This window comes from Stenella coeruleoalba (genome assembly GCF_951394435.1).
Source record: "Stenella coeruleoalba genome assembly, chromosome: 12".
NCBI classification, from domain to species: domain Eukaryota; kingdom Metazoa; phylum Chordata; class Mammalia; order Artiodactyla; family Delphinidae; genus Stenella; species Stenella coeruleoalba.
In genome coordinates this window covers 47,128,732-47,153,733 of record NC_137158.1, presented here as the reverse complement: position 1 = coordinate 47,153,733, position 25,002 = coordinate 47,128,732, and the positions used below count along the sequence as shown (strand labels likewise).

Here is a 25,002-nt window from a genome sequence, read left to right as displayed (position 1 = left end):
TCACTCAGCAGAACCACAAAGATGCTCAGGAATTGGTAGTAGGTGCCTGTGAGAGTGGGAATGCATGGGAGTGGAAAACGGAACCACAGTAGGCCAAATGCACTTGGACTCCAGCAGAAGATGAGGCTTCGACTCCCTGGAGAGACTGAGAAGAGGGATTCTGGTTTAAAGACACAGCACAACCGAGTGGAGGCACTGTAATTAGAGGATAGGTGTCTACTTACGAAACAGTGAGACTTTTAGCCCCTTTCTCCACTTGACTTTGAGAGCACAAGCAGTTAGACCTATTAAACAACTCCCTCCTCCAGCATCCCTCCACCGAACTAAGCAGAGAGATGACAGACTTTCTCCGGTTAAAATCTCTGTCCAAGAGAAAACTCGGTAGCAGACTTCTCAATGGCTACACTAGAAACTGGAGAGTCATAGAGCCATGGCTTCACATCTCTGAGGAAAAGTTATTTCCAGACTAAAATTGTTGGCAAAATGATGAATCAAGTGAAGGAGAGAATACACTTTTTTTTTCCAGAAATGGAAGGAGGCAAGATTTTACTCCCTATGCATCCTTTCTCGGGATTCTCGAGGAGGGTATGCTCCATCAAAAAGAGACACTGATGAAGAAAAAGAAAAGCATGGGGTCCAGGAAACAAAAGATTCACACAGAAAAGTGGTAGAGAGAATCCTTAGAATGATGGAGAAAGGAGATTTGAAGACAACCATCATGCAAGGATGGCCCCAAGAACAAAAAGAACCCCAAATTACATAGATGTGATTGGACAGAGGCAGGAGATTGATACTTACATTGGTAAGTTTGGGGATAAAATGAGGTTGCTTGACAACTAAGGAAATGAAGAAAATAATCATTAACTCTGGGGAAACCAAAGTTGTTTATGAAAGTAAGAAAGTACATTTTATGGCTAGCCTTTGAGTCATATTTACATAGTTTTAACATATAAATACTGAATAGTGACTTAGCCAAAAATTATGATAGCCCTGTTAGAAGGAAGGCGGTAAATGAAACAGGTATGAAGAAAGGAGAGATGGAAAAAAGAGATAAATCCTCTTTTCACCGGTAGGAAGGTTTAGACCTTAACATAAACAAGGATGTAACGGACCCAACGGCTAAGATAGTCAGAAATTGGTTACTTCTGGGAAGCACAAATCAAGAGTGAAAAGGGAGAGGCCAGGAGGTTTTTAAAAATATGAGCCTTCTAGTACTATTTTACTTTTCCAATCATGTATGTTTATAACTTACACAAAACAGAAACAAAAAAGAAACCCCCCCACAGAGAAACTGCACAGCCAAGAAAAAGAACAGGAAAGTCATAATGTAACTTTAGCAACTTTTATTCTTCACATGGCAACTACATCTTGCTTAACAGAGTTTGAACCTATCAAAATTGATGACTACAATTGAAATATTTAGACCATGTACTGGAATGCATGATTTCCTTGTCAGTACTTCACTGATGTTACATAGCGTAAAGCACATATCTAGCTGAAACATTGCTGGCAAGATGGTTCATCTTTGCCAGTAGGCTGAGTAAGCTGCAGAAACTGACCTCTTCTCAGCACGAGAATAAAGAGGAAAAACCAAGCCAGTGGGCTTTGCCAACAGAAGTGAAGTAAGCACAAGAATAAGCAGATAAAAGCCCCTTTTGCTTGAGCCCGTTTCCTCACCTGCAGATTTTGGAAGCTCCATCAGATCATCTCAAGTTCCTGTTTTTAGCGCTAAACTTCAAGTTAGACCTTCACACACATCCCTAGCCCCTTTTATTTCCTGAATTAATCTAAGACACAGACGACCATGTCCTAGTTTTTCTAGAACAGTCTTGGAATCTGTTGCTTGCTTCTCCTTTAACTCTCAAAAGTGGCCCAGTTAATCTTGTTTTATATTTCTAAGGAAAAACATGCATTTACTTTTTAACTTAAAAATATAACATTTCTAAAAATAATAATAATAATATTTCATGACTTGCTTTCTCTTAAAAATTTGGAGAAATTTCCAATTCCTTTGTGGTGGTTTGTGAACTACCAAGCATTTTTTAAAAGCAGATTAAGGTGTAATATAAATTTTTCTTCTAAAACATTATTCAGTGTGCATAATATCCTTTTAAAACTATTCTCTAGTAACCCTGGGACATTTGGTACTTCCTGAAAACTATGACTAAAATCTTTGTGGAAGAATTAGGTGATATAATAGATTCTATTTATTAAAACAGTCTGAGAATTGAGAATGTCTTCCACTTGACTTCATTAACAATTATAACAATGATCTCAATACTGTTCTCTCAGCAAATGATAGGTCTCATCCATCATCATGGCTGTTAAGAGGCTAATCAGTTATCCACCAGGGAATATGAGCCTCCCACTGCACAGACAAGCTCTATTTGCTAATGATTCCCAAATTTTCTTTAAGATGAGGACTAACGTCCTGCCAATCCCCCAGACAAAAGCTCCCATATTATCCAATGAACTTGAAACACTCCTTTCACAGTGAGCAGCAGTGAACATTCCATAATTAATTACTCAGTTTCAAGAGAGATTTAACATTGCTTGCTTTTCTGGAAGATACAAAGAGTTCCTTAGTTTTATTCAAATATGAACTATCCCTGATATAAAACATGTCTCATTATGAAGAGCTGTGATTTGTCTCAGCATTCTTTTTCCTTACTTAACCACTTAAGTCACCGACTGTGGAAATTTTTTTAATTGAAATAAATACAAGGTCCACTTAGAAGGAAAATAAACCCATCAAATAATTTTGTTTTAAAGATATGTGATTACCATATTTTTAAAAGTTGCTTTGAAAATGAGCTAATGTGTTATACTAGGATCATGCTATGGGGACTAATTTATTGTCTGCCCTAACCTAGTAAAAACAAAAGGAAAGCTGGATTTGGCATTCGCTTGCACTTTTCATCTTTATGAGAAAGTATGCCTGAGTTTTTGGGTCTGAGATCAGGTTTGCTTGGTAGCCTCAAAGAGCAATTTACCTTTTTTTTTCAAAATTTGCTTTTGATCATTTCAGACAATTCATCCTTTCTGAATGAGAAAGACTAGAAGAGAGGAATGTCGAATGAGGTTAAGTAAACGGAGAATCTGTCACATAAAGCAAGTTTAAAGCCCCGTAACAGCATCCATGCAGGACAAACGGAAGCATTATTCTTTTGAAAACATTATTCTTTTAAACAGTGTGTAATGACATCCTCTCCAGAGACCTCTTCCATAAAAGAAAAAAAAAATACTTCCTCAGAAGTCATCTTCTAGATTCCCAGTATAATGAGTGAAGTACAGTGAAAAGTCAGACTTGTGTTTTTTTATGTAAGAAGGTTCAAAATTAGAACTGCAAAAAGGGGCTCATAAGTTTCTGAATGTTTTTGTTTTCTGTTACTTACCGGTATTTCCATGAACCAAAAGGACAAGTGAAAGGAAAAGATTGCCATTATTACCTTAGACCTGTATCAGGGAACGTGTTCTCGTTACAAACTGGAGCCAAACGTATTTTGTTTTCAAGGGAGAAATACATAAAACTCAAATATGCTAAATGTGCGATAATGCACTTTAAGTTCCTTTTATCATTTTCTTGTGCTGAAATATCGATCTGTGGAATGTGTTTCCAGTGCTCTGTGCTGCTATTACCTCCTGAGGACTTAATTGAAAATAAATGTGAAAATTTTATGTTTTAAAAGTTTGGTATTACTTAAATATCAGAATTTGGCTTTTGTTTTAAATGTTTAAAATATGTTTAAAAAACAAAAAGGTAAATAAGCAGAGAAATTACTTCTTTCAATTCCAACTCTACTTTGTTTAATTAACGCATGTTCAAATAAACAGTTTTTCTTAAAAGATTTCAAAATTGTTGAATACATAGGAAAAAAGAAGAAAGACACTACAGAAAAATCACAATTATGATGTTTATTTAGCAAAATAAATTGAAGAAAGTTTTCTATTAAAAAAAGTAAGAATCATATCCAAATTTTAGCTTCCCCATCTTCTTTGGTACTGAAATCAATGTTCAGGATATATTTATTTTGAAGTTAGTCATTGGGTCTATAACAGTTTTCCACAGAAGGAAAACAGAAAATTAAGTTACCTGTAATTGTCTCATTTATTGAATAACCAATGGGTGTGTAAAAGCAGTCAATTATGTGTATGCTGAAACCAACATCATCAAGGAAATTCATTCATAGATATATGTTTTCCACTGGAAATATATCCCAAATTTTCCAATAATCTTCTGCCATCATTTTACTATGTTATCTGAATAGTAACGCAATGTACAGATGCTGTTATTCACTTAACTCATGAATTACTCTCTAAGGAAGGTGACACCACCACACCAGGACTTATTAACATTTATTTTCAACATGACTACACCATTAAAAATTTTTTTCTGTATTTCTTAGAATTGTGTGCTTCAGTCTTTTCATAAAATAGTATCTGGAGATCGCTAATAGCATTAAATTAATATTAATAAAATCCAATTCTATCTAAGTCTTTTTCTCTTAAGAAGAAATATTACTTAAAACCAGACATTTTCTTCTTTTAAGAGCAGTATTATATGGACTGCTAATTCAGCCAAGCCACTTCCAGAAACACCATGTGACAACCAAGCTACTCTTATTCCTTTGATAAATTCTTTGCCTTTACCCATACTGATTTCTCCATGTCCCTGCTTTCTTGTGTGAAAGTACCTTCCCCTTAATTTGTTAAAAGAATCTGAGAAAAAAAATCCAGTAACAAACAAGGGCAATGATTTTATTTTTTGCACAGACTTGTGACCACAAAATGATCAAGCAATTTATAGCTTCAGTGCTAACACTGTGATTGGGAACAAGAAGAGTACAACCATAATAAAATACAGCTATCTATTAGAAGGACTGCATAAAGACATCTTTGGCCATGTAGGCTCTGGGCCCTCTGGAAATAAGTCAGTTGCATTGCCAACATGACAAAGAAAATGGCGATGTTCAGAATCAGGAACAGCCTGGTATACGAAGCAGACAGTGCTGGGGCTCTGCTGCGAGTCGTCGTCACCATCCGAGCCTGTCCAAACCGGCCTTTCATCAAATCACCATTTTTGTGTTTCTCATATGTTACATCTGCAAAATCTAAAAGGTCTTTCATTTCTTCATCTTCATCTATGGGCAGTTCTTTCTGTGCCAAAATCTGAGCTTTCTGTCGAATCTTTTTTTCATTGACTTCAATCTGTGCAAAAATATCAGGGACGGCATCCACAAATTTATAGCGCTTGCCTCCCCTTCGGTTTTTCTTGGACTTGCTCTGTTGCTGCTGCTGCTGTTGCTGTGATATGGCAAAAATCCTGTCGATGGCCTCCTCAGTCTGTCTCTTATCCGAAAATCTCAGTAGGCGCTCAGCAGTCTTCCTAAAGCTGGCTGTGTTCCGGACTCGGGACAGGATCTGCTTCTCCAGCAGCTGGAACACTGGCTTAAAATGCTGCAGGTTCTGTTCCACAATAGCGGCGTAGTCCTTCACCTCAGGGACAACGGTGCTCTTGATGGCTGAACTCCAGTCAAACAGAATTTTCTGACGGTCGGCAATGACCTGTGCCAAGGCCAACTGTTCTGTAGTCTCACCTGTCCACAGGTAAGCGGCGTAGGCATGCTCACCGGTGGCTATGAACACATCCAGTTGCTGAGAGTCTCCGTGGATGCTGAAGCTCTGAACGTCTATGGAGGGCCCTATGAAGAGGTAAGCTGCCCTGGTGATGGGACTTCGGAGGTGTGTGGTGACATTCACATAGTTGGTCCCATTGTAGGGATAGCCCCGAGGGTATGTCACTGAAGCAAAGGTTCCTTTCTCACTGTAGCCAGTATCATCCATCCAGTACATTTTATAGAGCCCATCTCGCTGCCTGATGAAAGCCCCATGGACCCCATCGACCACTGTCTCCTCAAAAGAAAAATCCACATTGTGGAAGAAGCCTGCTGCTGTCTCCAAGGGGCTGTCCTCTCCCAGGTGTATCTGATCCACGAGGAGGAGAAGCTGTGGATGCAGGAGGATCAGATTCCTCTGAACGTTCTTCAGATGGAGCTGGGGGTTATAAGCGCCCACACCCTCTCCTCGGATGAAAACCACCCCATTTTTCTCCATTGCAGCAACAACTCTCCCCTGAGAGCTAGCTGCCAGGTCATGCTTGTATTTAGACCATTTTGATGAACAGTCTTCTGTGACCTGACCTTCCCAGGGAGAAAAGCAGCTCTTGGACACAGCTGGGGAAAACATCAAAACATTGTTGAAGAAGGTATACTTTGGCCCATAGAGAGCCTCAGTAATGAAAGGCACACCGTTGGGAGCAAAAGTAAAGGAGTTTTGATCAGGATGTTCATGCCCTGCATTAAAATTTCTCCAGCCTTTGATCCAGTCTTTGTATTTGTTTCTGTGGACAATGTCATATATTGCACGTCCCCCAAGTTTTCCTGACTTGAAGGAAAGGAAAGATCTATTGATTTCTGCAGGCAGCGCACTTCCATAAGTCACAACACCCCAGTCTTCAAAATAATGCAATGCTGGGGTGCCAAAATCTGGAGGGGGGACAGATTTCAAGCTGGCGTCATACCTGAAAGAATCAATTTTTAAAAATTAAATGGTTTTCCGATAGAAGTGAAAGGAACACAGCAGAGCCGCGAGGCCACACGGCAACGTGGCTGGAGGAAACAACATAAAAATGCCACCCAGAGCACTGGCAGCGCAGACTGTATTAGGGGCATTTCTGAAAACACCCACGTATAATCAGCATGTGTAGGGGCATGCCCTTGGTGAATGGGAGAGGAGTGTGTCTTTACAACTGTGAAGGGTTTGAGCCGGAAATGACAGCTACTGATAATCGCTACGTGGACCCTCTTCACTTAATGATTTCAGAACTGCCACCCAAACGACGGGGGCTCATAGAATTAAGCAGCTCATCCAAACCTCTAGTTGAGGGGCTCCTATTCTAGGAAACCACATGTTAAGATTTGGACTTTAGCAATCCTTGAGTGCTAAGGAAGCACTGTTCTGCAAACAACTGATACTATTGAAAGTTCGGTAGAGTACTTTCTTCCCCCTCTAAAAAAATAAATTTAAATAGAGTCGAATTTCACGTATTAGATAAAATTTACTGCCAATACCACATCTAAGAATATGAATGGATGAAATTCAGGAAATGATCTAACAGTGGAGGATTTATGATCATGCCACCCACTGCCTAGCCCGATTCCAAGGTTTTGTTTTGTTTTAATCTGCAGATGATGTCATGCTTTTTTTGATATAAGTTTCTTATTTTAATTTATGATGTTTATTATCAAAGTAAGATAATTCACATTAAACTTTCACCGTGATTAAGAACACAGGTTTTGATTCAGGAAGGCTCCAAAAATAATAATGAAGATGACTGTTCACTTTTGGTGATCTGAGACAACAGCCTCGACAGGTTCATATGATTTGCTGCTCAAGGGAAGAAAGGCTCTAAGATACTTTTTCTCTAAAGTGAATCAGTCACCTATGGTAGAGTTAATCTTACTGATATTTATTTGATTTGGGCTGTTTTGTCTTTTGTTCTGGAGTCTCAGTTACGGACATGAGCAATTGTCTCTCTGCTTCAGTCTAGTGTACAGTGCTGGCTTAATTATGATGATTTAACAAATCCAGAAACAAGTGGAACTGGCCATCCTCCTCTCAGGTTTTGGTCAGTTTTCATATTCCCATAAAGGCACTTTCTGAATCAAATTAGAGTTAGCATTAATCTGACTCCTATAATCAGCTTTATAGAACTCTCTTGTTTATTTACGGGTAAGTGAAAAACACTATTAAGTAATTACTTCAAATACCTAAAAGGAGCCAAGAATGGTTGCATGTTAATATATGCAGTTCATCTGTGAAGACAGTTTTTAAAAATGCTGGTTAAATTATGACAGTTACCACTTTACTAACTTTTTTTTCCCTCTTGTTTAATTTTTTTTTTTTTTGTACATGAAAAGAAGCAATCAAACCACAGCAGCTTACTTTGGAGTTGAATGCAAATTTCAGTAGCTTGAAAAGACATCAGGGATTAATGATTAACCAGTTCCCTGTAATTTTTATTTTAATTTATTAGATGCCAAAAATGTATTTGGCAGTACTTTAAAAAGGAGAGCCTGGCTTCTCCTTCTAGGCTTAAAAGATTAAGGCAAAAAAATTACATGGTTCTTTTATTATCAAAGTAAAACTGTCAAATACTGTCACCACTTTTAAATAGTTTTGAAAATTTAGCCACAGCTTTGCTATTAGAAGATTATAATGCTCCATTTATCAAAACAAAACATTTTACTACTTTCAGTTTTTTTTTTTGGTGTAATTATCAGAATAACTCAGTCTAAATTTCGTGGTTTTTCTCTTTATATGATTTCAAAATGATGTAAATCAAAACACGCATATCTAGGAAATAGTGTGAGCCTAGGATTCTAATACATGTAAAGCAAAAACTGCAAACAGTAATTAGATCTTAAATGGAAGGAAATGTTTCTAACAGAATTTCAAAACTGTGATATGAACTGAATTGAAACTGCAGGTACATAGGTGGCATGGAGAAAGTGTTAAAAAGTAGATTAGTTTTTCTTTTTTAATGTAAAAAAATTAGCACACTATACCCCTGGGTACAATTTCTCTTTAAAGCCAGTACAAGGTAGCATACCAGAGAAATTCTGTGTGAAGCGTACACCAGCGCTGCCCTTTGGAAGGCGTCCCTGGACCTTCCATCACACGGTTCCTTCTGATCTGGTCAGCCAACCAGTTACCACTGCCGTTACGCATGACAAATTTATCCAGGAACACTAATTGGCTTTCTGGACCATAAAACCAGTTGTAATTTGAGTCTGCAATAGCCACAGTTCTTTGAAACCCTGGGGAAAGAAGTTTGACAGAATTAAGATAAGTTTAAAACTGCCTACTTCCATCAAGGCCCAAACAATGATTCTCAATCCTGGTTCCAAATTAGACTCAATTGTGTACCTTGGATAAAAATAAGAAACAAAAAACCACCATGTCCTCACTCTACCCCTGGCCAGTTAATCAGAATCCTTCTAAAAGTCTTCCACAAACCTGTGTGCAAGTTTGTCATGTGGCAACTTGTCTTTGGTAATGGAAACAACTATTAATGCTTACGTTTGTTGCCTACCTTCCTCATTTTCTAATGTCCATGCTCCTTGCAAATATAATTGCATGGATACATGGGAGATCTATCCTCTTGTGCATGGTGAGTCCCTGAACCTGGAGTCAGCACTAGCTTTCCCACCAACTCATCCCACATCCCAGACCAAGATAATAACGTAAGGTGCTTCAACTTGGCATCCAATACAGCAGAAATTATAAGGTTTCGGGGAGAAACTGAGTTTCTATAGGAAGAAAATGAAACAATTCCAGAGAAGGTCCTGCCTGTATGTACTATTAGAAGTTGAAGAAAAGAGAGAAAATGTAAAGATCATAGTGGAATAGGTCAGAAAAACAAATGTAGGTAAGACCAGATAATGCTCCAGGCATTCTTGAAAAAGAAGAATGGAATAAAATTCTGGGTCAGACAGGAATAATCGTTACTAGAATAGCCATTGTAAAGAAAATAAAAAAGAAATGTTGTTGAGAACAGACTGACTTAACACAGAATCCCTTCTAAAAATGCCTGCATGACCATATTTCCATGATTTACAGCTAATGTTTTTGCTTCTAGCAGTTTAGTAAACTCTCGTCCAAGTAAATCTTACTATAAAATGTGATTTTCTGAATCTTCTACTAACCTGTATCTTAAAAGCAGATGGGATGTTTTATTGCTCTGAATCCCCTGCCTATTATAGTGCCTGGCACATAAATGTTCAATAAAGGTTGTTTTACTAATTGACACAAATACATCATTTCTCCTCTTAGAGGTGCTCATATTGTCTTTTCCACCTTAGGCAGTAGCCACATACATAGTTCACAGCAAACCCAAGCCCTGATGTGGCTGGCTGTTAGAACTCAGATCAAATTACAAAGCACTGAGACCTCTTAAAGGCCCTTGCTTTAGATGGCCTTTGTTTACCAAGATAAACTAAAGATAAAAGAGGCCTCTCCTGCATGCTTAAGGATAACCAAAACAATAGGGCTCCGCATGTGAGTCTAAACTAAATTTTTCTAAACTAAACATGGTTCTTTTGCTCTGCAGTATTTTTTTGATAACTAATCCAATAATGGAGATTCTATCCAATCCATGTGTATATAACCAGAGCAAAAAGATTTAAAAACTGCATTGTTTGCTGTAGGTCTCAAATCATTCAACTAAAAAATTGCATTTCACTGAGGGAAAACCCACCCTGATGAAAATTTACCTCCTAAACTTTTTCTAACACGATAGTCCTGTTTAGAAATAAGGAGTTATAGGCTGTCCTAGAAATGAATAAACTCTTTATATATGTGTGTGTGTGTGTGTGTGTGTGTGTGTGTGTGTGTGCGCCAGTTCTCTTAAAAGGCTAAGCTACATAGCAACAAGAAATTAGAAGTTTCATAGAAATTCATTTTTATCTTTCTTTTTTTTTTTAATTTTCAGCTGTGTTGCGTGGCACGTGGGTCTTAGTTCCCCAACCAGGGATCGAACCCACGCCCCCTGTAGTGGAAGAGCGGAGTCTTAACCACCAGACCGCCAGGGAAGTCCCAGAAATTCATTTTTTGGTTTGCTTTCTATATCTTATACCACTTATTTCCATAAAATATTTTGAGTATTAACACATTATTGGCCAGGGGATTTCTGCAGAAACTAACGCCTGTGCCTGTAATACGTCTCTGGTCAAAAATGTGTTAAGAGAATACTAAACCCCCAATTTAAATATGTAGATGTAATCTTTTTTTTGAATCATGTTTGTATAGTTTGGAAGAAAAAATTTAAAACTAAAAAAGTAAAGTGTAGGATCAATTAGGGATCACACATAAAGGAAAATTAACATGTAATCATAATTTTTTTTGTTTCGTTTAGATTCATGAAAATGAGTTTGTATATGTACCCAAGTTTGTACACATACAAAAATAAAAGTACTGTGGAGGCTACAAATTATATTTGATCTGTTAAGTTCTAAGCTTTATAATACCTAAATCACATTAACTCTCCAAATATTCCTGGCTATACACAACTCTTGAATTATTCTTTGATTAAAAAAAAAATCCCTTTAACCTCAATATGGCTCAAATCCCATGTTTCTTTTCTTAGTCTAGTCCATCTTCGTAATCAGAAAAAATTACAGTAGTTTAATGTTTTCCCACTTCTAAGTCCTCACTGTACCTGGCAGGATGGTTCTATACATAAATGCAAAGTGTTGTTTAAGCCATGGGTGGCCAAAGTGGTTGATGTCAAAGTGCCTCTGAACAAGAAACATATACTGGAAGAGTGATCTAGTGGTGTAGCTGCCATATGCAACTCCTTCATAGAGGGAGCCGTCTGTCACCTCTCGGAGCAAGACAAGAGACTTCTCCATGATGGTCAGAACTTGTTTGGTCCATAAGTAAGCTTCTTGAAGATACCCTGAAAGATGAAAACACATGGAAACAATGACTAAGGCTGTAACAAACTAAAAACAAAAATATGGCCAAATAAAACCCTCTGAGTTATCTGACCAGTTTATACTGCAAATTGCATTTTGGAAAACTCTCACTTATCAACATTATAAATAACATCTTGCTAGTCCAGGTTTATGATGAGTCCATGATCTATGTTAAGAAGTTCTTGAATACAGGTCATTTATTAATTAAAGACAAACCTTTAAATAAGTATCAGTCATTTCATAATCTTTAATAAACTGAAACCACACCACATCTAAGATTACAAACTGTACATACTTTATGTCTGCAAGAAAGGATCTGTGCCTTGAGACTTTTACTCAATTTTTCTAGAAAACACTGAAAATATTTTTGAAGTTTTCCGCTTCACAAAAACTGTCACCATTATCTTACAGAATTTTTAAAGAGCTGCAAATACTATAAATGCTACATGAATATTCTCCAACGTGTCCTGTTCTTAGAAGACAATACCTCATCCTTTACGTGGTTTTAGATTCCACAGCACTGGAAAAGGCAGCACAGTGGGGTGGACAGACCATTGGAGTGGCAATCTAAAGGTGACAAAAATCAACTGGGAGTCCCTAATCTACCAAAAACGAGCCACGTGATTTTGTTCAAGCACTTCTTCCACCTGCCACATTTTTCAATTTCCCCAGCTGAAAATTAAAGGTCTAAAATTTTTTCTAAAATGCTTTTGACTCAGAAATGCTGTCTTCCTATAATTCTTGTGAGACCAGCGTTCAGGCAACAATAACAAGTCCTCACATCTCGTAACATTTATAATTCACACGGCACCGAACATAATCTTACTTAATCCTTTTAACAACTCAATTATGCATTATTACCCCAAAATTACAGAAAGGTTGACTTGTCCTCTGGCATATGACTAAAACTGAACAGAACTTTGATCTGAACCTAGGTCTTTAGATGTAAGGTTTGTTTTGTTTGCTTGTATTTAAAATACACAACCCCTAAGGATAAAATTAAGCTCACTGCCTCCTAATGAGTGGACTTTTGTTGTATCACTCCCACAGACGTGCGTGTGATCACCCATGCTGAACCCTCTACCACAGTCTACTAGGTGTGCTGGGTATGGGGGCTTCCAGAGGCCCAGGCACCACCAGGTACCTCCCAGCCTAAATCCAAGGTTCCAGGCTAAGTAAGACCAAGCTCTCATCTCATGGGGGTGCAGCACCATTCTCAGGCTCTGCTGTGCAGAGGTTACTGTTAATTGTACACTGGTTCCTTCTCCCATCCAGCTCCACCCCTGACCTGCCAGCCTTCTGCATAGTTTTCAATTTCCATTAGTCACTAGAGTTTAAAAATCTCAATCATCCTCATCTTTTTTCTCTCTATATCCTCCATGTCCAATCAGATACCAATGTGACTGATGTTTAAAATTAGAACTGCTATTCACTGCTCCCCAGATATTACCTGATTTTCCTTATAAAAACCCTATTCATGAGACGAGGCAACATCTACCTTTGTAAACTTCAAATCTGTCAATACAAGGTACCAATATTGTTGTTACTGATGCTCTGCCCTGTATTTTTTTTTCCATCTTCCATACACCTTGCCTGGAATGTTCATTATTTTCAGTTATCCATATCCTATCCATCCTTCAACGTTTCATGAACCATCTCAAACTCACCTAAAGAACCTTGTTCTCCTGAATTCAAACTTAACACACTCGTTGGATATTTAATCATAACTTCATGATCTCCCTCATTTCATTCCGTGGTAATATTAAAAGTATGGTGTAGTCATTTAAACATTTCACACCTGTCTTCGTTCCAACTGATTTGTAAACTGCATACGTGTGACCCTGTGGGTCCTGTATCCTAAGCCTTAAGACAGGGTTAGCAGAACAGAGGAAAAACCCTAACTCTCTCACTGCTGAAATTTCATCTGAGTCCAGTAGGAGCTACACCTGACTAAGCTACCTCAGTCAGTATCTACAAGGCTGCTCTGAGAACGTGGAATGATTGGCACAGTGCGGCTGAGGTAGCTCCTAAAGTTAGAGCGAGGCTGCCAAGAAAGCCGGGGCTGTAAGTCTGATTATTAACTGAGATGTGCAGGACCAGAGATTTCACTCCTTCTTTTGTCCCATCTTCTTAGAAACGTGTGTGCTGCTTACGGAATGGCTCTGGGAGACTGCATCCCAGAGCAAGCCAGTACTTTACTCAGAAGACAAAGGCATGTGAAAACTCCTGCCAGAAGAAAATTCAAATTTTGACCCAATGCGAGCCAGTATTTTAGGTGCCTGCTTAATATCTGGAACAATTTTGTCTACTGTGAAGAATGAAGAAATAAGCTCTATTCCTGTTGGTAAAGAACTAAAATTTTTCTAAGGAAATAAAACTGTGCTAGACTAAAACTCAAGGCCCCAAGCTGCGATCCAGCTCACTCCAAGGTTCTCTCCACCAATTCATGATGCTGTCTTTCCACAGGCCTGTGGATTTATAAATGGTCGGATGGTAGGTGTTCACATGGCTTAACCTCTTGACTTTTAAAATTTCATTTGTTTTTGTGAGAGTGGGGGGCAAAGGGAGCTAGCATGAAAATTTACCCTCTTAATCAAGCTTTCCTTAAGTTACTAAAATTGAACTTCTATTCTGAGAGAGGTAACAAAATATAGTGGAAAGACAATGAAGTTTGAGTTTGTCTAGAACTGGGTCCCAATCCCAGCTACCTTATATGGTTGAGGTGAGAATTAAATAAAATATGGACAAGGATTAGCACATGCCATAGGCTCAATTAATTTTAGTTTCTTTTCTTCTAAGACCTAATTAAAAGTGATGGTTCATATGACAAGGGAGAAAGCTAGGCTTGGGTAGAATCTGATGCTGGGTAATGTGCAAAATACTTACTAATTCTCATGGGGAATATAATCAAGAGTTAAACTCTTTTCGATTTGCCAGTTATGAGTATATATTTAATTCTAATAACTTACTGTGACCTTAGGGTTGTTTTTCTTAAACACAATCTTATTTAGTCATTTATAGACTTCCACAGGAGTTGTCATTAAGTCAGAATTACAAGAACAAAGAAAACGCAATATTAGCAATTACATAATACAATAAGGTAAAGCAGCTATACGACCCACAAAAGGCAATTCCAAATTTGACCTGAACGATGTAGACTGATTGTTTTAAAGTCTTTAGAGGGACAAAAAAAGTAGTGCTGTAATGATACACACCTGTGTATGAGGACTATTCAGTTCATATAATAAACCATCTGTTCAGCTTTTAAAAACCCTATCCAGGCTGGCTGCCTTCACTGTCAAAAATCTTTGGAAAAAGGAAGATTCACCACTGATCCTGTGCTGTAAGGTTATGGCTTGGGACAATCAAACGCCATACTCAAGTAACCTTCAGGCTAATACAACAAGCAGAAATGAGGAAAGAGATGTCTCTCAACTCTTCAAGAGGTGTCCCAGATATCACTTCATCTTATGGGCTTAGTTAGGATCCAAGTATGAACATATACTTAGACTAGTTATATAAATGCTTTGCTCACAACATGGTAACTGCAAGTGATGTCAGCTCAGGCATCCCCTCGGGGTGTGTCCGTACGCACCTTGATTCATCAGGACCAGGCTTCCTGTGAGCAAGGCCATGCAGTTGGTGGGCTGATGATTGTGCAGGTATTGAAATCCCCACCCTCTCCTGTATGAAGTTTCATACATATATCCCGAGGCATTGGCAATCACTTCAAGAAACCTCTCCTGTTGTGTCTTGCTCAGGTAGTTGTACAAGAAGTCATAGGCAGTGGCAAAACCAACCAGGGAGTGAGCAAGCGGGACTTCATCCCAAGGAGCATCTTTCACCAACCTGTAAAGGAAAAGAAGCCACGCAAATGAGTGCCAGCAGGCTCACAGCCCTCATCACACTTTTAAAGTGTCTATTTCTCAGAACTACAGGACACAAGTGGAGATACAATCCAAAAGGTTTAACGACACAAAAGATAGATTTCCCTCCACATAAGACACAAGCATAAAGTTTGTCTAATGTGAAAATTACAGAGTACACACTTTTCTCTCTCCAGCTTCTGGCAACATCAGGATGTTGAGATTTTTCTACTTTTGACTTTTTTTTTTGGTTTGGTTTGGTTTTTTTTTGCGGTACGTGGGCCTCTCACTGTTGTGGCCTCTCCTGTTGCGGAGCACAGGCTCCAGACATGCAGGCTTAGCGGCCATGGCTCACGGGTCCAGCCGCTCCGCGGCATGTGGGACCTTCCCGGACCGGGGCATGAACCCGTGTCTCCTGCATTGGCAGGCGGACTCTCAACCACTGCGCCAACAGAGAAGCCCACTTTTGACTTTTTGCTTTACTCTTCATGGGAGGTAGAAGAATATATTCAAAGAGATCGAAAGCACATAACGTCATGGCAGATCAAAATTCTCTGGAGTACCCATTAACTAGTGCTTGCCCTCCCCTTTCTACCTGAAGTAGGGTTCTCAGTTCTGTTCCATGGCTGCTGTGCTGAAACTGTCCAACATGTATGTATATCCTATCTTATTTCCCACGGGCTGGTCAAGGTGAAGGTACCACGGTGTACAGTTTGGGACCTCTCAATCTAGACAGACCCCCTTGGTCAATGCCATGATGAGGAGAGTGGCTAAAACGCTGGTGTAAGGGAGTAAAATGAGCTGATTCTAACTCAGATTTCTGCGTCTCATTTTTTCCTCATAGAATGAAGTGCACTGCCTTTAAGATTCTTCAAGTACTTTTCAGGGAAGTCTATAAAAGCTGATCTGTGAAGTATTAAACTGTCATTTTCTCGGAAACCAAATTTCTGCTTGACTTGCTACATAATTCTGCAAGTACATTAATAGTGTGTGGCCTGCATGACACAGGAAGCGAAAAAGGATCTTTCGCAATCACAGTTCTAGGGAATTATCCAGAAGACCCTCCCTATCTGTTCAGGATGTATTTGAGTAATCTCTAAAAGAGGGAAACAAATGAAGGGTGTGCTGTACTTGCGGGAGGTGGAAGAAAGCTCTCAATTAGGGATTAAACTAAAGCTTAACATTTCTATGCCAGAGCCTCTTTTTGGCCAACTAGTGAAGCCTCAGCCTCTTTCTCAATATGTTAACATATAATAACATATTAACATATAATATCTTATATGTTAATTCATAACATATAATACCTAGGGATGCCAGGAAAGGTATTACTTTGAAATATAACTATCAGTACAGATATTTTTAAAAATTGTGATATATGTGCTTCTTTATTAAGGCATTAGAATACAAGATTGAATGGCAGGGATAGTAACTATGATAATGTATAAGTAGTGATGAGCATAAATAATATTTTGAGATGTACACAGTAACTGAATGTGACGTGAAAATATCTGTGACAAAGTTACAGGTTCTCCTGATATTACTATAGTTGGTTATCCAGATTTATGATTTAGAAGAGATGCTAAAATTTCAGTTAGAGTTAGTGAAAATTAAAGATGCAGTATTTCTCCCATACAAACCTCACAGACCCTAGGTTAAGAATACTTAAAATGTTCTGAGAGACTACCCGTTCTAGACTGTGCTCCTCTTTCAGGAGTTTATATTAAAGACCTGATCTTAGTAAGGCCTTCTTTGCTCACTCTGTCAGAACTTCAGCATTACTCCCCAACTCACAGTATTTCATTTCATTCCTCACTTTTTTGTCCTCTTAGCGTTTAAGTATGTATATGTATATGCGTATGCATAGTATCCCCTACTAGAATTGAAGTTCTACAAGGGCAGGGTTAGCTTTCCTTCTCTGTTGTATTCACTATTGGATCCCCAATCCTACAACAGTGTCTGGCACACAGGAGACTTTCAATAAATATTTGGGGGAAGAAAGAAAAAAATGAAGGAACAAGCCTATAAAACTAGGCTACACTGTTGACAATGAATATGTGATGATTAAGAAATCAGGAATTTGGAAGAATCCCTTGGTATTTAACAATAACTTCAGTGTTTGGTTAGCTGTGCTAGTGATACAGCCTGGTGCTAAAATGACTAAAGTTGCTGAGCTTCTTAACCAGTTGGCCATGGACAAAGCTGCCTTGCCAGTCAGCTGGCCAGTGTGTGTACTGGTTGTAAACAGACTATGAAGAGTGTAAATTAATTCCCTACTTCTAGGAAAAAACCCAACTCAGACTGCAAGCTCACTGCCAGGGAGTTAGAAACACAATCTTCACTGACTTATAGTGATTGGGGAAGCAGGCAGAGACTCCAAGGCATTTTTTTCCCCAGCCCTGTGTCTTTGCACCATGTCACCTATAAATGACAGCACATACACGTAGCCATGATAAAGCTGGCATCAGTGAGCTGCTACCATCTACTGAGCCCTGACACGTCTGATACACCAGTGAACTTATTTTTTATAGATAAAAGAACATTTAATATAATTGTTCTTCAGGAAATAGTACTATGCAATTTGTGAGAAAATTTCCAAGTTCCCACGTATAGTTGCTTACTCCAAGCAGCTTCCAATTCAACAAAATCCTAGCCCACTGATTTAAAAAAAAAAAAAGAGTTCCTGGTACCATCAGGTGCATCACTATATCATTATGAAATCTGATCTGTAATAGCTACATTTCTAAGACGTTACCTAGATTCTTTACCAAGACATTCTTACCCAGCTTCATCTTCAGATACAGAGAGTAATTATGGATGAGACTGTATTTTACTGTCATGGAAACCAAAGGAAATTTGCTTCTAGCTCATGAATAGCAGCAAAGGAACTATCGTATTCAATGTGATCCTAACTAGCAGCTACTAAAACTACTAAAGAAGCATGTTAAGAATCACAAAAAAAGATACAGGTATTAATATATGAATTTTATTTCAGCTTAAAATATTTATATGTACATATTTACCAATCTTTTGAAGGGGAGCTAAAAGCCTTGTCTTTGAATGTGGGTCTACGGATCAGTGTCATTGTTTTTCCCTGCAAAGAACACATATAACACATCATCACAATTTCCAGCCTTGGTTTCTTTCATATAGGAAGAAATTAAAGATACTTGTGAAGGAATATAGAATCCTTCCAGACTTTTATGAGTTTTTCCCTAAACTTTTACTAATCTCATCCACATTAAATTATGACAGCAATTTTTTATAGTAAGTCATTCCAAAGCATTTAAGTTGGTTTTGGAACTATTAATTCTTTTTTATAAACTCACACTTATTCTATTTGTATAATATTATTAAAATTGTGTAATTACAGGTATTAGTGAAAGTGGCATAAACTGGTTTGAGAACAAATACAACTGACATTTGCTAAGCACATAATTCCATGGGTGGCAACAGAAATTAATGGACACAGCCTTGACATTCAGCAGTCTCTGAGAGCTGCTGCCAGTTATACAAGGAATGGAGGTTAATTTCATTGGCAAGTCAGTTAAGAGGTGGTTAGTTAAGAAAATTAAGTAAGTTAAGAGGAGGTTAGTTAGGAAAAGTTTTACTGTATTCCTTTTTATAAGCTATACTTTCCCGTTTAGAGGCTATTCTTAAATTAAGGTCCACGGACCCCTGGGGTCTCTGAGACTCTTTCAGGGGATCCATGACTACAAATTATTCTCATAATAATATAAAGATGTTATATGTTGATATTTGCACTAATGGTGCAAAAGTACTAGTGGGTTAAAAATGTTGGCATCTTAGCAAGCCAGGCAGGGGCACTGAACTGTTCTAGTAATCCTTGTATGATTCTGCATACTGCCGTGCACTCTAAGTTTAAAAAAAAAAGCCAGTTTCACTTAAGAATATCCTTGATAAAGTGGTAAAAATTATTAATTTTATAAAATCTCAACCTTTTTAGTTCATATCTTTCTAATAGCCCATGTGATGAAATGGGAAGTATGTAAAAAGCACTATCTGTAGCAAAGTAAATAACTATCATGAGGAAGAAATTGTGCATTTAGTTGAGAGCTGAACTAGCTCCTTGCTTTTTCATGAAACATCATTTTTACATCAGAGAATGACCAACTGACAAATTACAGTTTTTTAGACTTGGGTATTTAAGTGGAAGTCTTTTTGAAACAAGGAAGCCTGCCAGTTCAAGAAAAACTGAAAGGTTTTGTTGACAATGACAAAATTTGAGCTTTCAAGCAAAAAAAAAAAAAAAAAAAAAGAATTTTGGAAAAATTGTATTGATAACAAGTGTGATTTATTTTTATATTATATAACTAAATGCATCAACATTTGGAAGATGGGAATAACTCAGTGAATAAACATTCAAATAAAAAAGGCATATTACAAAACCATACAAAGATAAAAGATTCATTATAAGTGCAAAGCATACTAATGGATTTTTTACCAATTAAAATATATGAGGAATTTTATTAACTAACATGGTTTCAGATTCCACATTGAAACTAACTTTTATAATCCAGATTCCACATAGAACTAACTTTTACAAAACTACCACTTGTCAAGTTCTAGTACAGTAGCAAAGAAAACTGTCAAAATTATCTGAAAAGACTCTTCAAATACTCCTCCCTTTTCAGTCAGATGTCTGTGTGAAGCTGGATTTCTTCATATTTCTTCATATTTTCAACTTAAACACTATATTGCAACAAACTGAATACAGAAGAAGATATGCAAGATTTGCAAAAGTATAAAACAATGATCTCCTTCACACTAAATATTTTGTCTCCAAAAATCTCATTATTTTTTGCCTAAAAATATGTTATCTATGTTAATATGAAATGGATTTATCTTTCAAGAGAATGAATAAATATTTTTAAAAAATTTTTAGCTTTAATTTCTAGTATGGTAAATTTCAATAGGTATAGCCCACATAAACAAAGCTCTTTGATGTCTGATGTCCTCATTAATTTTTAAGAGTGTAAAAGAGTTCTGAGTCCAAAACATTTAAAATCTGCTGCCTAGAATATTTCCAAAGGTGAATTTAAGTGAATTTATGTGAAACAGAATGATGTGAACATAGAAAGGAACTATTAATTGCCTGGGTTGGGGTGCACGGTATTGGTGGGGAAAGGCATAGGGTTTATCATGATGTGCTATTTCCATAAATCAAGTTGTGACTGTAAAAGGAAGAGACATAAAAAACCTTTCCAAAATTTAGTAGCTTCACTAATCAGAATTTTTATAACAATTTCCTGTGGATAGACTGCTTCCATTATCATAAATGCTTTTGAACTACTATGTACAGAGTACAAAAGTAGGCAATCTAAGGAGTCTATTACTTAAAAATTGACAGCTTACTTGATACAATGACTAATATAAAAAGTCTAATAACAATGTTGGCATTCATTTTTATTTGCATAGATTTGTTTTAAATGATCAGTTATATTCAAATTTTTTCCATATAGTCTTAGTAGATATTTTGTAGAAAATTATTATCTGTGAAAAGATTAATACTTAGGTATCTAAGATTAATCTTAGGTATTATGAGGTTCACAGAATAGTCTATGTATAATATTGTTTAAATTTTTATAATATTTCATTTATACAAATACTGTTAAAATAAATACTTGGAATAACAGAAGTTCTGTATTTAAAATCTAAGAGGTGTCAAGAGGTCACTGATATTTAAATATTTAAATGAATCAACGATATACAAAAAAAAAAAATACTGGAGGGGCTTCCCTGGTGGCACAGTGGTTGAGAGTCCGCCTGCCGATGCAGGGGACACAGGTTCGTGCCCCGCCTGCCGATGCAGGGGACACAGGTTCGTGCCCCGGTCTGGGAGGATCCCACATGCCGCGGAGCGGCTGGGCCCGTGAGCCATGGCCGCTGAGCCTGTGCATCCGGACCCTGTGCTCCACAACGGGAGAGGCCAGAACGGTGAGAGGCCCGCGTACCGCCAAAAAAAAAAAAAAAAAAAATACTGGAAACAAGGGGACAACTCGTAACTCCCTTTACAATGTTATTATGGTTATTAGTCCTGTTTCTGAGCACTTTTTACAGCTTGACGATTTTATACCAGGATTTTCATATGTAACTGTATTTTGAAGGTCATGATTTGATCCATGGTATAAGCAAGTCTATGTGTTTTCAAAAGTATGTTTAAATGAGGCTCCACTGTTTGTTAAACGTTTCCAAAAAGTAGAACTCAAAACAATGCTTCTTTTTCTCATTTTGAGATAACATACAGTTTTATAACCCTATAAAATATTTACATAGTAAATTCATAAAGTAGAAGATTCATATTTCAAAATCTGGTTTATTTTAGACACTAGATGTTCATGTATAAATATAAATGAAAGAGAAAATGAAATAAGCCTTAAAGGAATTAAGAATTGAAACGTACAGTGCAGCAATGAGCTCTTTAGAAACTCCCAGATGTAACTTTACAGGGCAGAGCAGCACCAGCTTCACATTTGCCAGCTTCGCTGCAGCTGCGTCTACTGCACATAAGCTACACCTCTGCCTATAGCATGCACTGGCTCACACCACCAAAATATGCCAATATAAGGTCAGTTCTAGTCTTTTTTTTTTTTTTTTTTTTGCGGTACGTGGGCCTCTCACTGTTGTGGCCTCTCCCATTGTGGAGCACAGGCTACGGATGCGCAGGCTCAGCGGCCATGGCTCACGGGCCCAGCTGCTCCGCGGCATGTGGGATCTTCCGGGACCGGGGCACGAACCCATGTCCCCTGCATCGGCAGGTGGACTCAACCACTGCGCCACCAGGGAAGCCCAGGTCAGTTCTATTCTTAAAATGTAAATCAATCTATTCATTCTAAAAGAGTCCTGAAGACAGTAACCTGACAGAAAGTCATTCAGTTTTTCTGTGCTTGGAAACAACCTCCAGTAAGTTAGGAGAGTCATGTGTTACCACTGCTTTTAAAAACATGACTCATGGCAATTGTGATTCGTCTTTCTTCCCCTCTGTAAGTTAAACATAAAAACTAGCCATAAATGTTAAATGTCAGTAATATGTGAAATTTTGTAAGTAATTCCTGTAACATTTAGCCAAAGGAAGTGGATTTCTAACCCGTGTGGCCTTGCCTGTGAAGCACAGTGGGACCCTGACAGTGACTTGCCAAGAAGAGCAGAGTAAGCCCGGAATATAGATAAACTTGATCTAGGGGCCTCTGAGTGGGTAGCAAGCTATCCAAGGGGCATGTTAAACTCAACTCTGGCCTGGTTTGTAGTTCATATTCCAAATGTTTGATCAGGTGGCTAAGGGGTGGCATTTGCATCATGAAGCAAAATTAACTATTTATAGTTGGGAGGAAAGAGAGAAGCTATATTTCATATTAATTAAGCACATAGTGTGTGCCAAGCCCTTTACATACTTGATTTCATTTAATCTTCAAAATTCACATTAGATGTTACAGCCCCATTTCATAGATTGTAAAAGCGGTATTTGGATAGGAAAATTACTCGTTGAAGATCACGTAGCTAAGTTAAAGAATGGAATCCAGGACTACCTGAATCTAGAATTTTTACTTCTTCCTGGTGAGGGAAAGCACTGTGCTTATAAGGAAAGTCACCAACTTTGCCATAAGAACCCAGTCAGAAGAAAGGGCTAGTCAGCAAACCTACCAAGAGCTAGGCAGAAGGGCACTTATGCTGAAATACAACAGAGGGTTCCAAAGTCCTGCCATGTTCATGATACCAAGAGAGAAACAAGGCATGAGGTGTGGGAAAAGGGGCAGACGTGAGGAGAGATATCATGATACTGTGCTCACAAGGTTGCTCAGGGCCCACCCTAGGAACATGTGATTCCAACCATGTAGCATTCCTGAAACAATTCTTCCTTCTCCCCACAGACCTCTGGTGAGCGTGAAGCTCCTAATGTACTGCTCCAGGTCCAGCTGGTCCAGGGCCTGGTGGGCCTGAACCTGCATGCTGAGAACGTTCAGCTCCTAAAGCTAGCCAGGGCTACAGACACAGAAAGAGACAATGAGCTTTCCTTTTTGAACATCTACTTTGCTCCCTACTAGAGAACAAATGCTAAAAGGATAACAGAACGATAGAATGGGAATTGACTATACATTAAGACATCTTCAGGGAAAATGACTTATCGACCATGAACTATAAAAGATCATTTTCTTCCACAATCTTCATTTCCATATTCATGAAATCACTGGATTCAATATATAGAGTACTACCACTTAATTTCATTTTAAAGCTATAAATTCAATATTCCAAATATTAAATTCTAAAATACAAAAATTTAGGTCAGTTTGGCCCTACTCAAGAATACTGAGGAGTCAATTATGCAAAAGCAGAAACTAAAAAGAATATTCTTTTTTACTTAAAAAAGGATTCTAGACGGCTTATAGAGAAAATGAATTAGTCTGAGTGTGAAAATATACACCAAGCTAATGTAGTAGTGTTGTTAAGTGGGAAATGGCACTGCCGTGTCATTATTCCAGTGTTTAATTCGCTGACACAAAGTCCTTTTATCCAAATATCCAAGTATGCTATCCAAGTACGCTGTTTCATTCTATTTAAATGGAATCAAACAGCATTCAAAATTGTAATCCCTTTTTGCTGGCCAAGTGTGTTTTGGGCTAGTGTCCAGCCTGAAAAGGTAAGAGGGAGAAGCACGATAATTAAGATGATTCAAATTTCATAAGACCTCTGTTTTGTAAGAAAGGCAGAGCTCAAAGAACTAGAATTTAAAACAGGCTCACCTATCACATTCTAATAATAAATTACGAAAGAATCTGTTATAATGGAGAAATTCTGAAACTTGAAAAGGTGGTAGGAGAGAATAACCCAGATTTCCTGCATTGTTGAGAAAAGCTTAATCAAATGATTTTTGGCCTTTTAAAAAAGTAGCTTGGTATTTTATAGGTTTAACATGCTTTATATTTATACATGTAAAATGTTTCTAAAAGTTCAGTTGAAGACTTCCCTGGTGGTCCAGTGGTTAAGACTCCACGCTTCCAATGCAAGGAAGGGGGCACGGGTTCGATTCCTGGTTGGGAAAGTTTCACATACCACGTGGTACAGCCAAATAAATAAATAAATAAATAAAAGTTCAGTTGAACAATTCATAGATGTCATCACTTCAGTCAATGACTATGCAAGTATCCAGTGATCATGTGAGAAACAATGCCTAGAAGTAGTTGATCTGATTTTAAGAAAAAATTAAACATGCAAGAAGAGCCAGGGAAGTCAGTGAAAAGAAGAACAATGATGGAGGGTGGCCAGCTCTGCCAGAGAAGAAGGCACACTATAAACCTTCGCTAATCAGAATACAGTGGTACTGACATATGAATAGACAGACATACCAATGGAATGAAACAAAATTCAGAAACAGGTGCAAAACATATGGAAACTTGGTATGTGATAAAGGTGGCATCAAAAATCAATAGGGAAAAGAAGTACCCTCCAACAAGTTATACTGGAACAACTAGATAGTCATTTGAAAAAAGGAGAAAATTGGATCCAAACCTCATAGAATACAAGAAAATAAACTCTAAATTAATTAGGCATCTAAATATAAAGTATGAGATAAAAAAATCTCAAAA

At 37.8% G+C, this 25,002-nt stretch overlaps 1 protein-coding gene across 5 annotated transcripts in view; it reads right to left on the bottom strand.

Annotated features, from left to right (window-relative positions):
• Positions 1-3,821: 3,821 nt before the first annotated feature.
• The window catches only part of DSE (dermatan sulfate epimerase), a 69,216-nt gene continuing 48,035 nt past the window's right edge, over positions 3,822-25,002 (bottom strand). For 3 of the 5 annotated variants that reach the window (XM_079939857.1, XM_079939859.1, XM_079939858.1), the window contains 5 exons: positions 18,424-18,494; positions 15,133-15,386; positions 11,279-11,518; positions 8,672-8,879; positions 3,822-6,580 (listed from right to left, as the gene is read on the bottom strand). In XM_079939857.1, the coding sequence (XP_079795983.1) occupies positions 4,816-6,580; positions 8,672-8,879; positions 11,279-11,518; positions 15,133-15,386; positions 18,424-18,494 (2,538 nt within the window). In that variant the 3' untranslated portion in view covers positions 3,822-4,815. The remainder of the gene's footprint in view (positions 6,581-8,671; positions 8,880-11,278; positions 11,519-15,132; positions 15,387-18,423; positions 18,495-25,002) is intronic. The other 2 variants (XM_079939860.1, XM_079939861.1) reach the window with 1 other exon arrangement.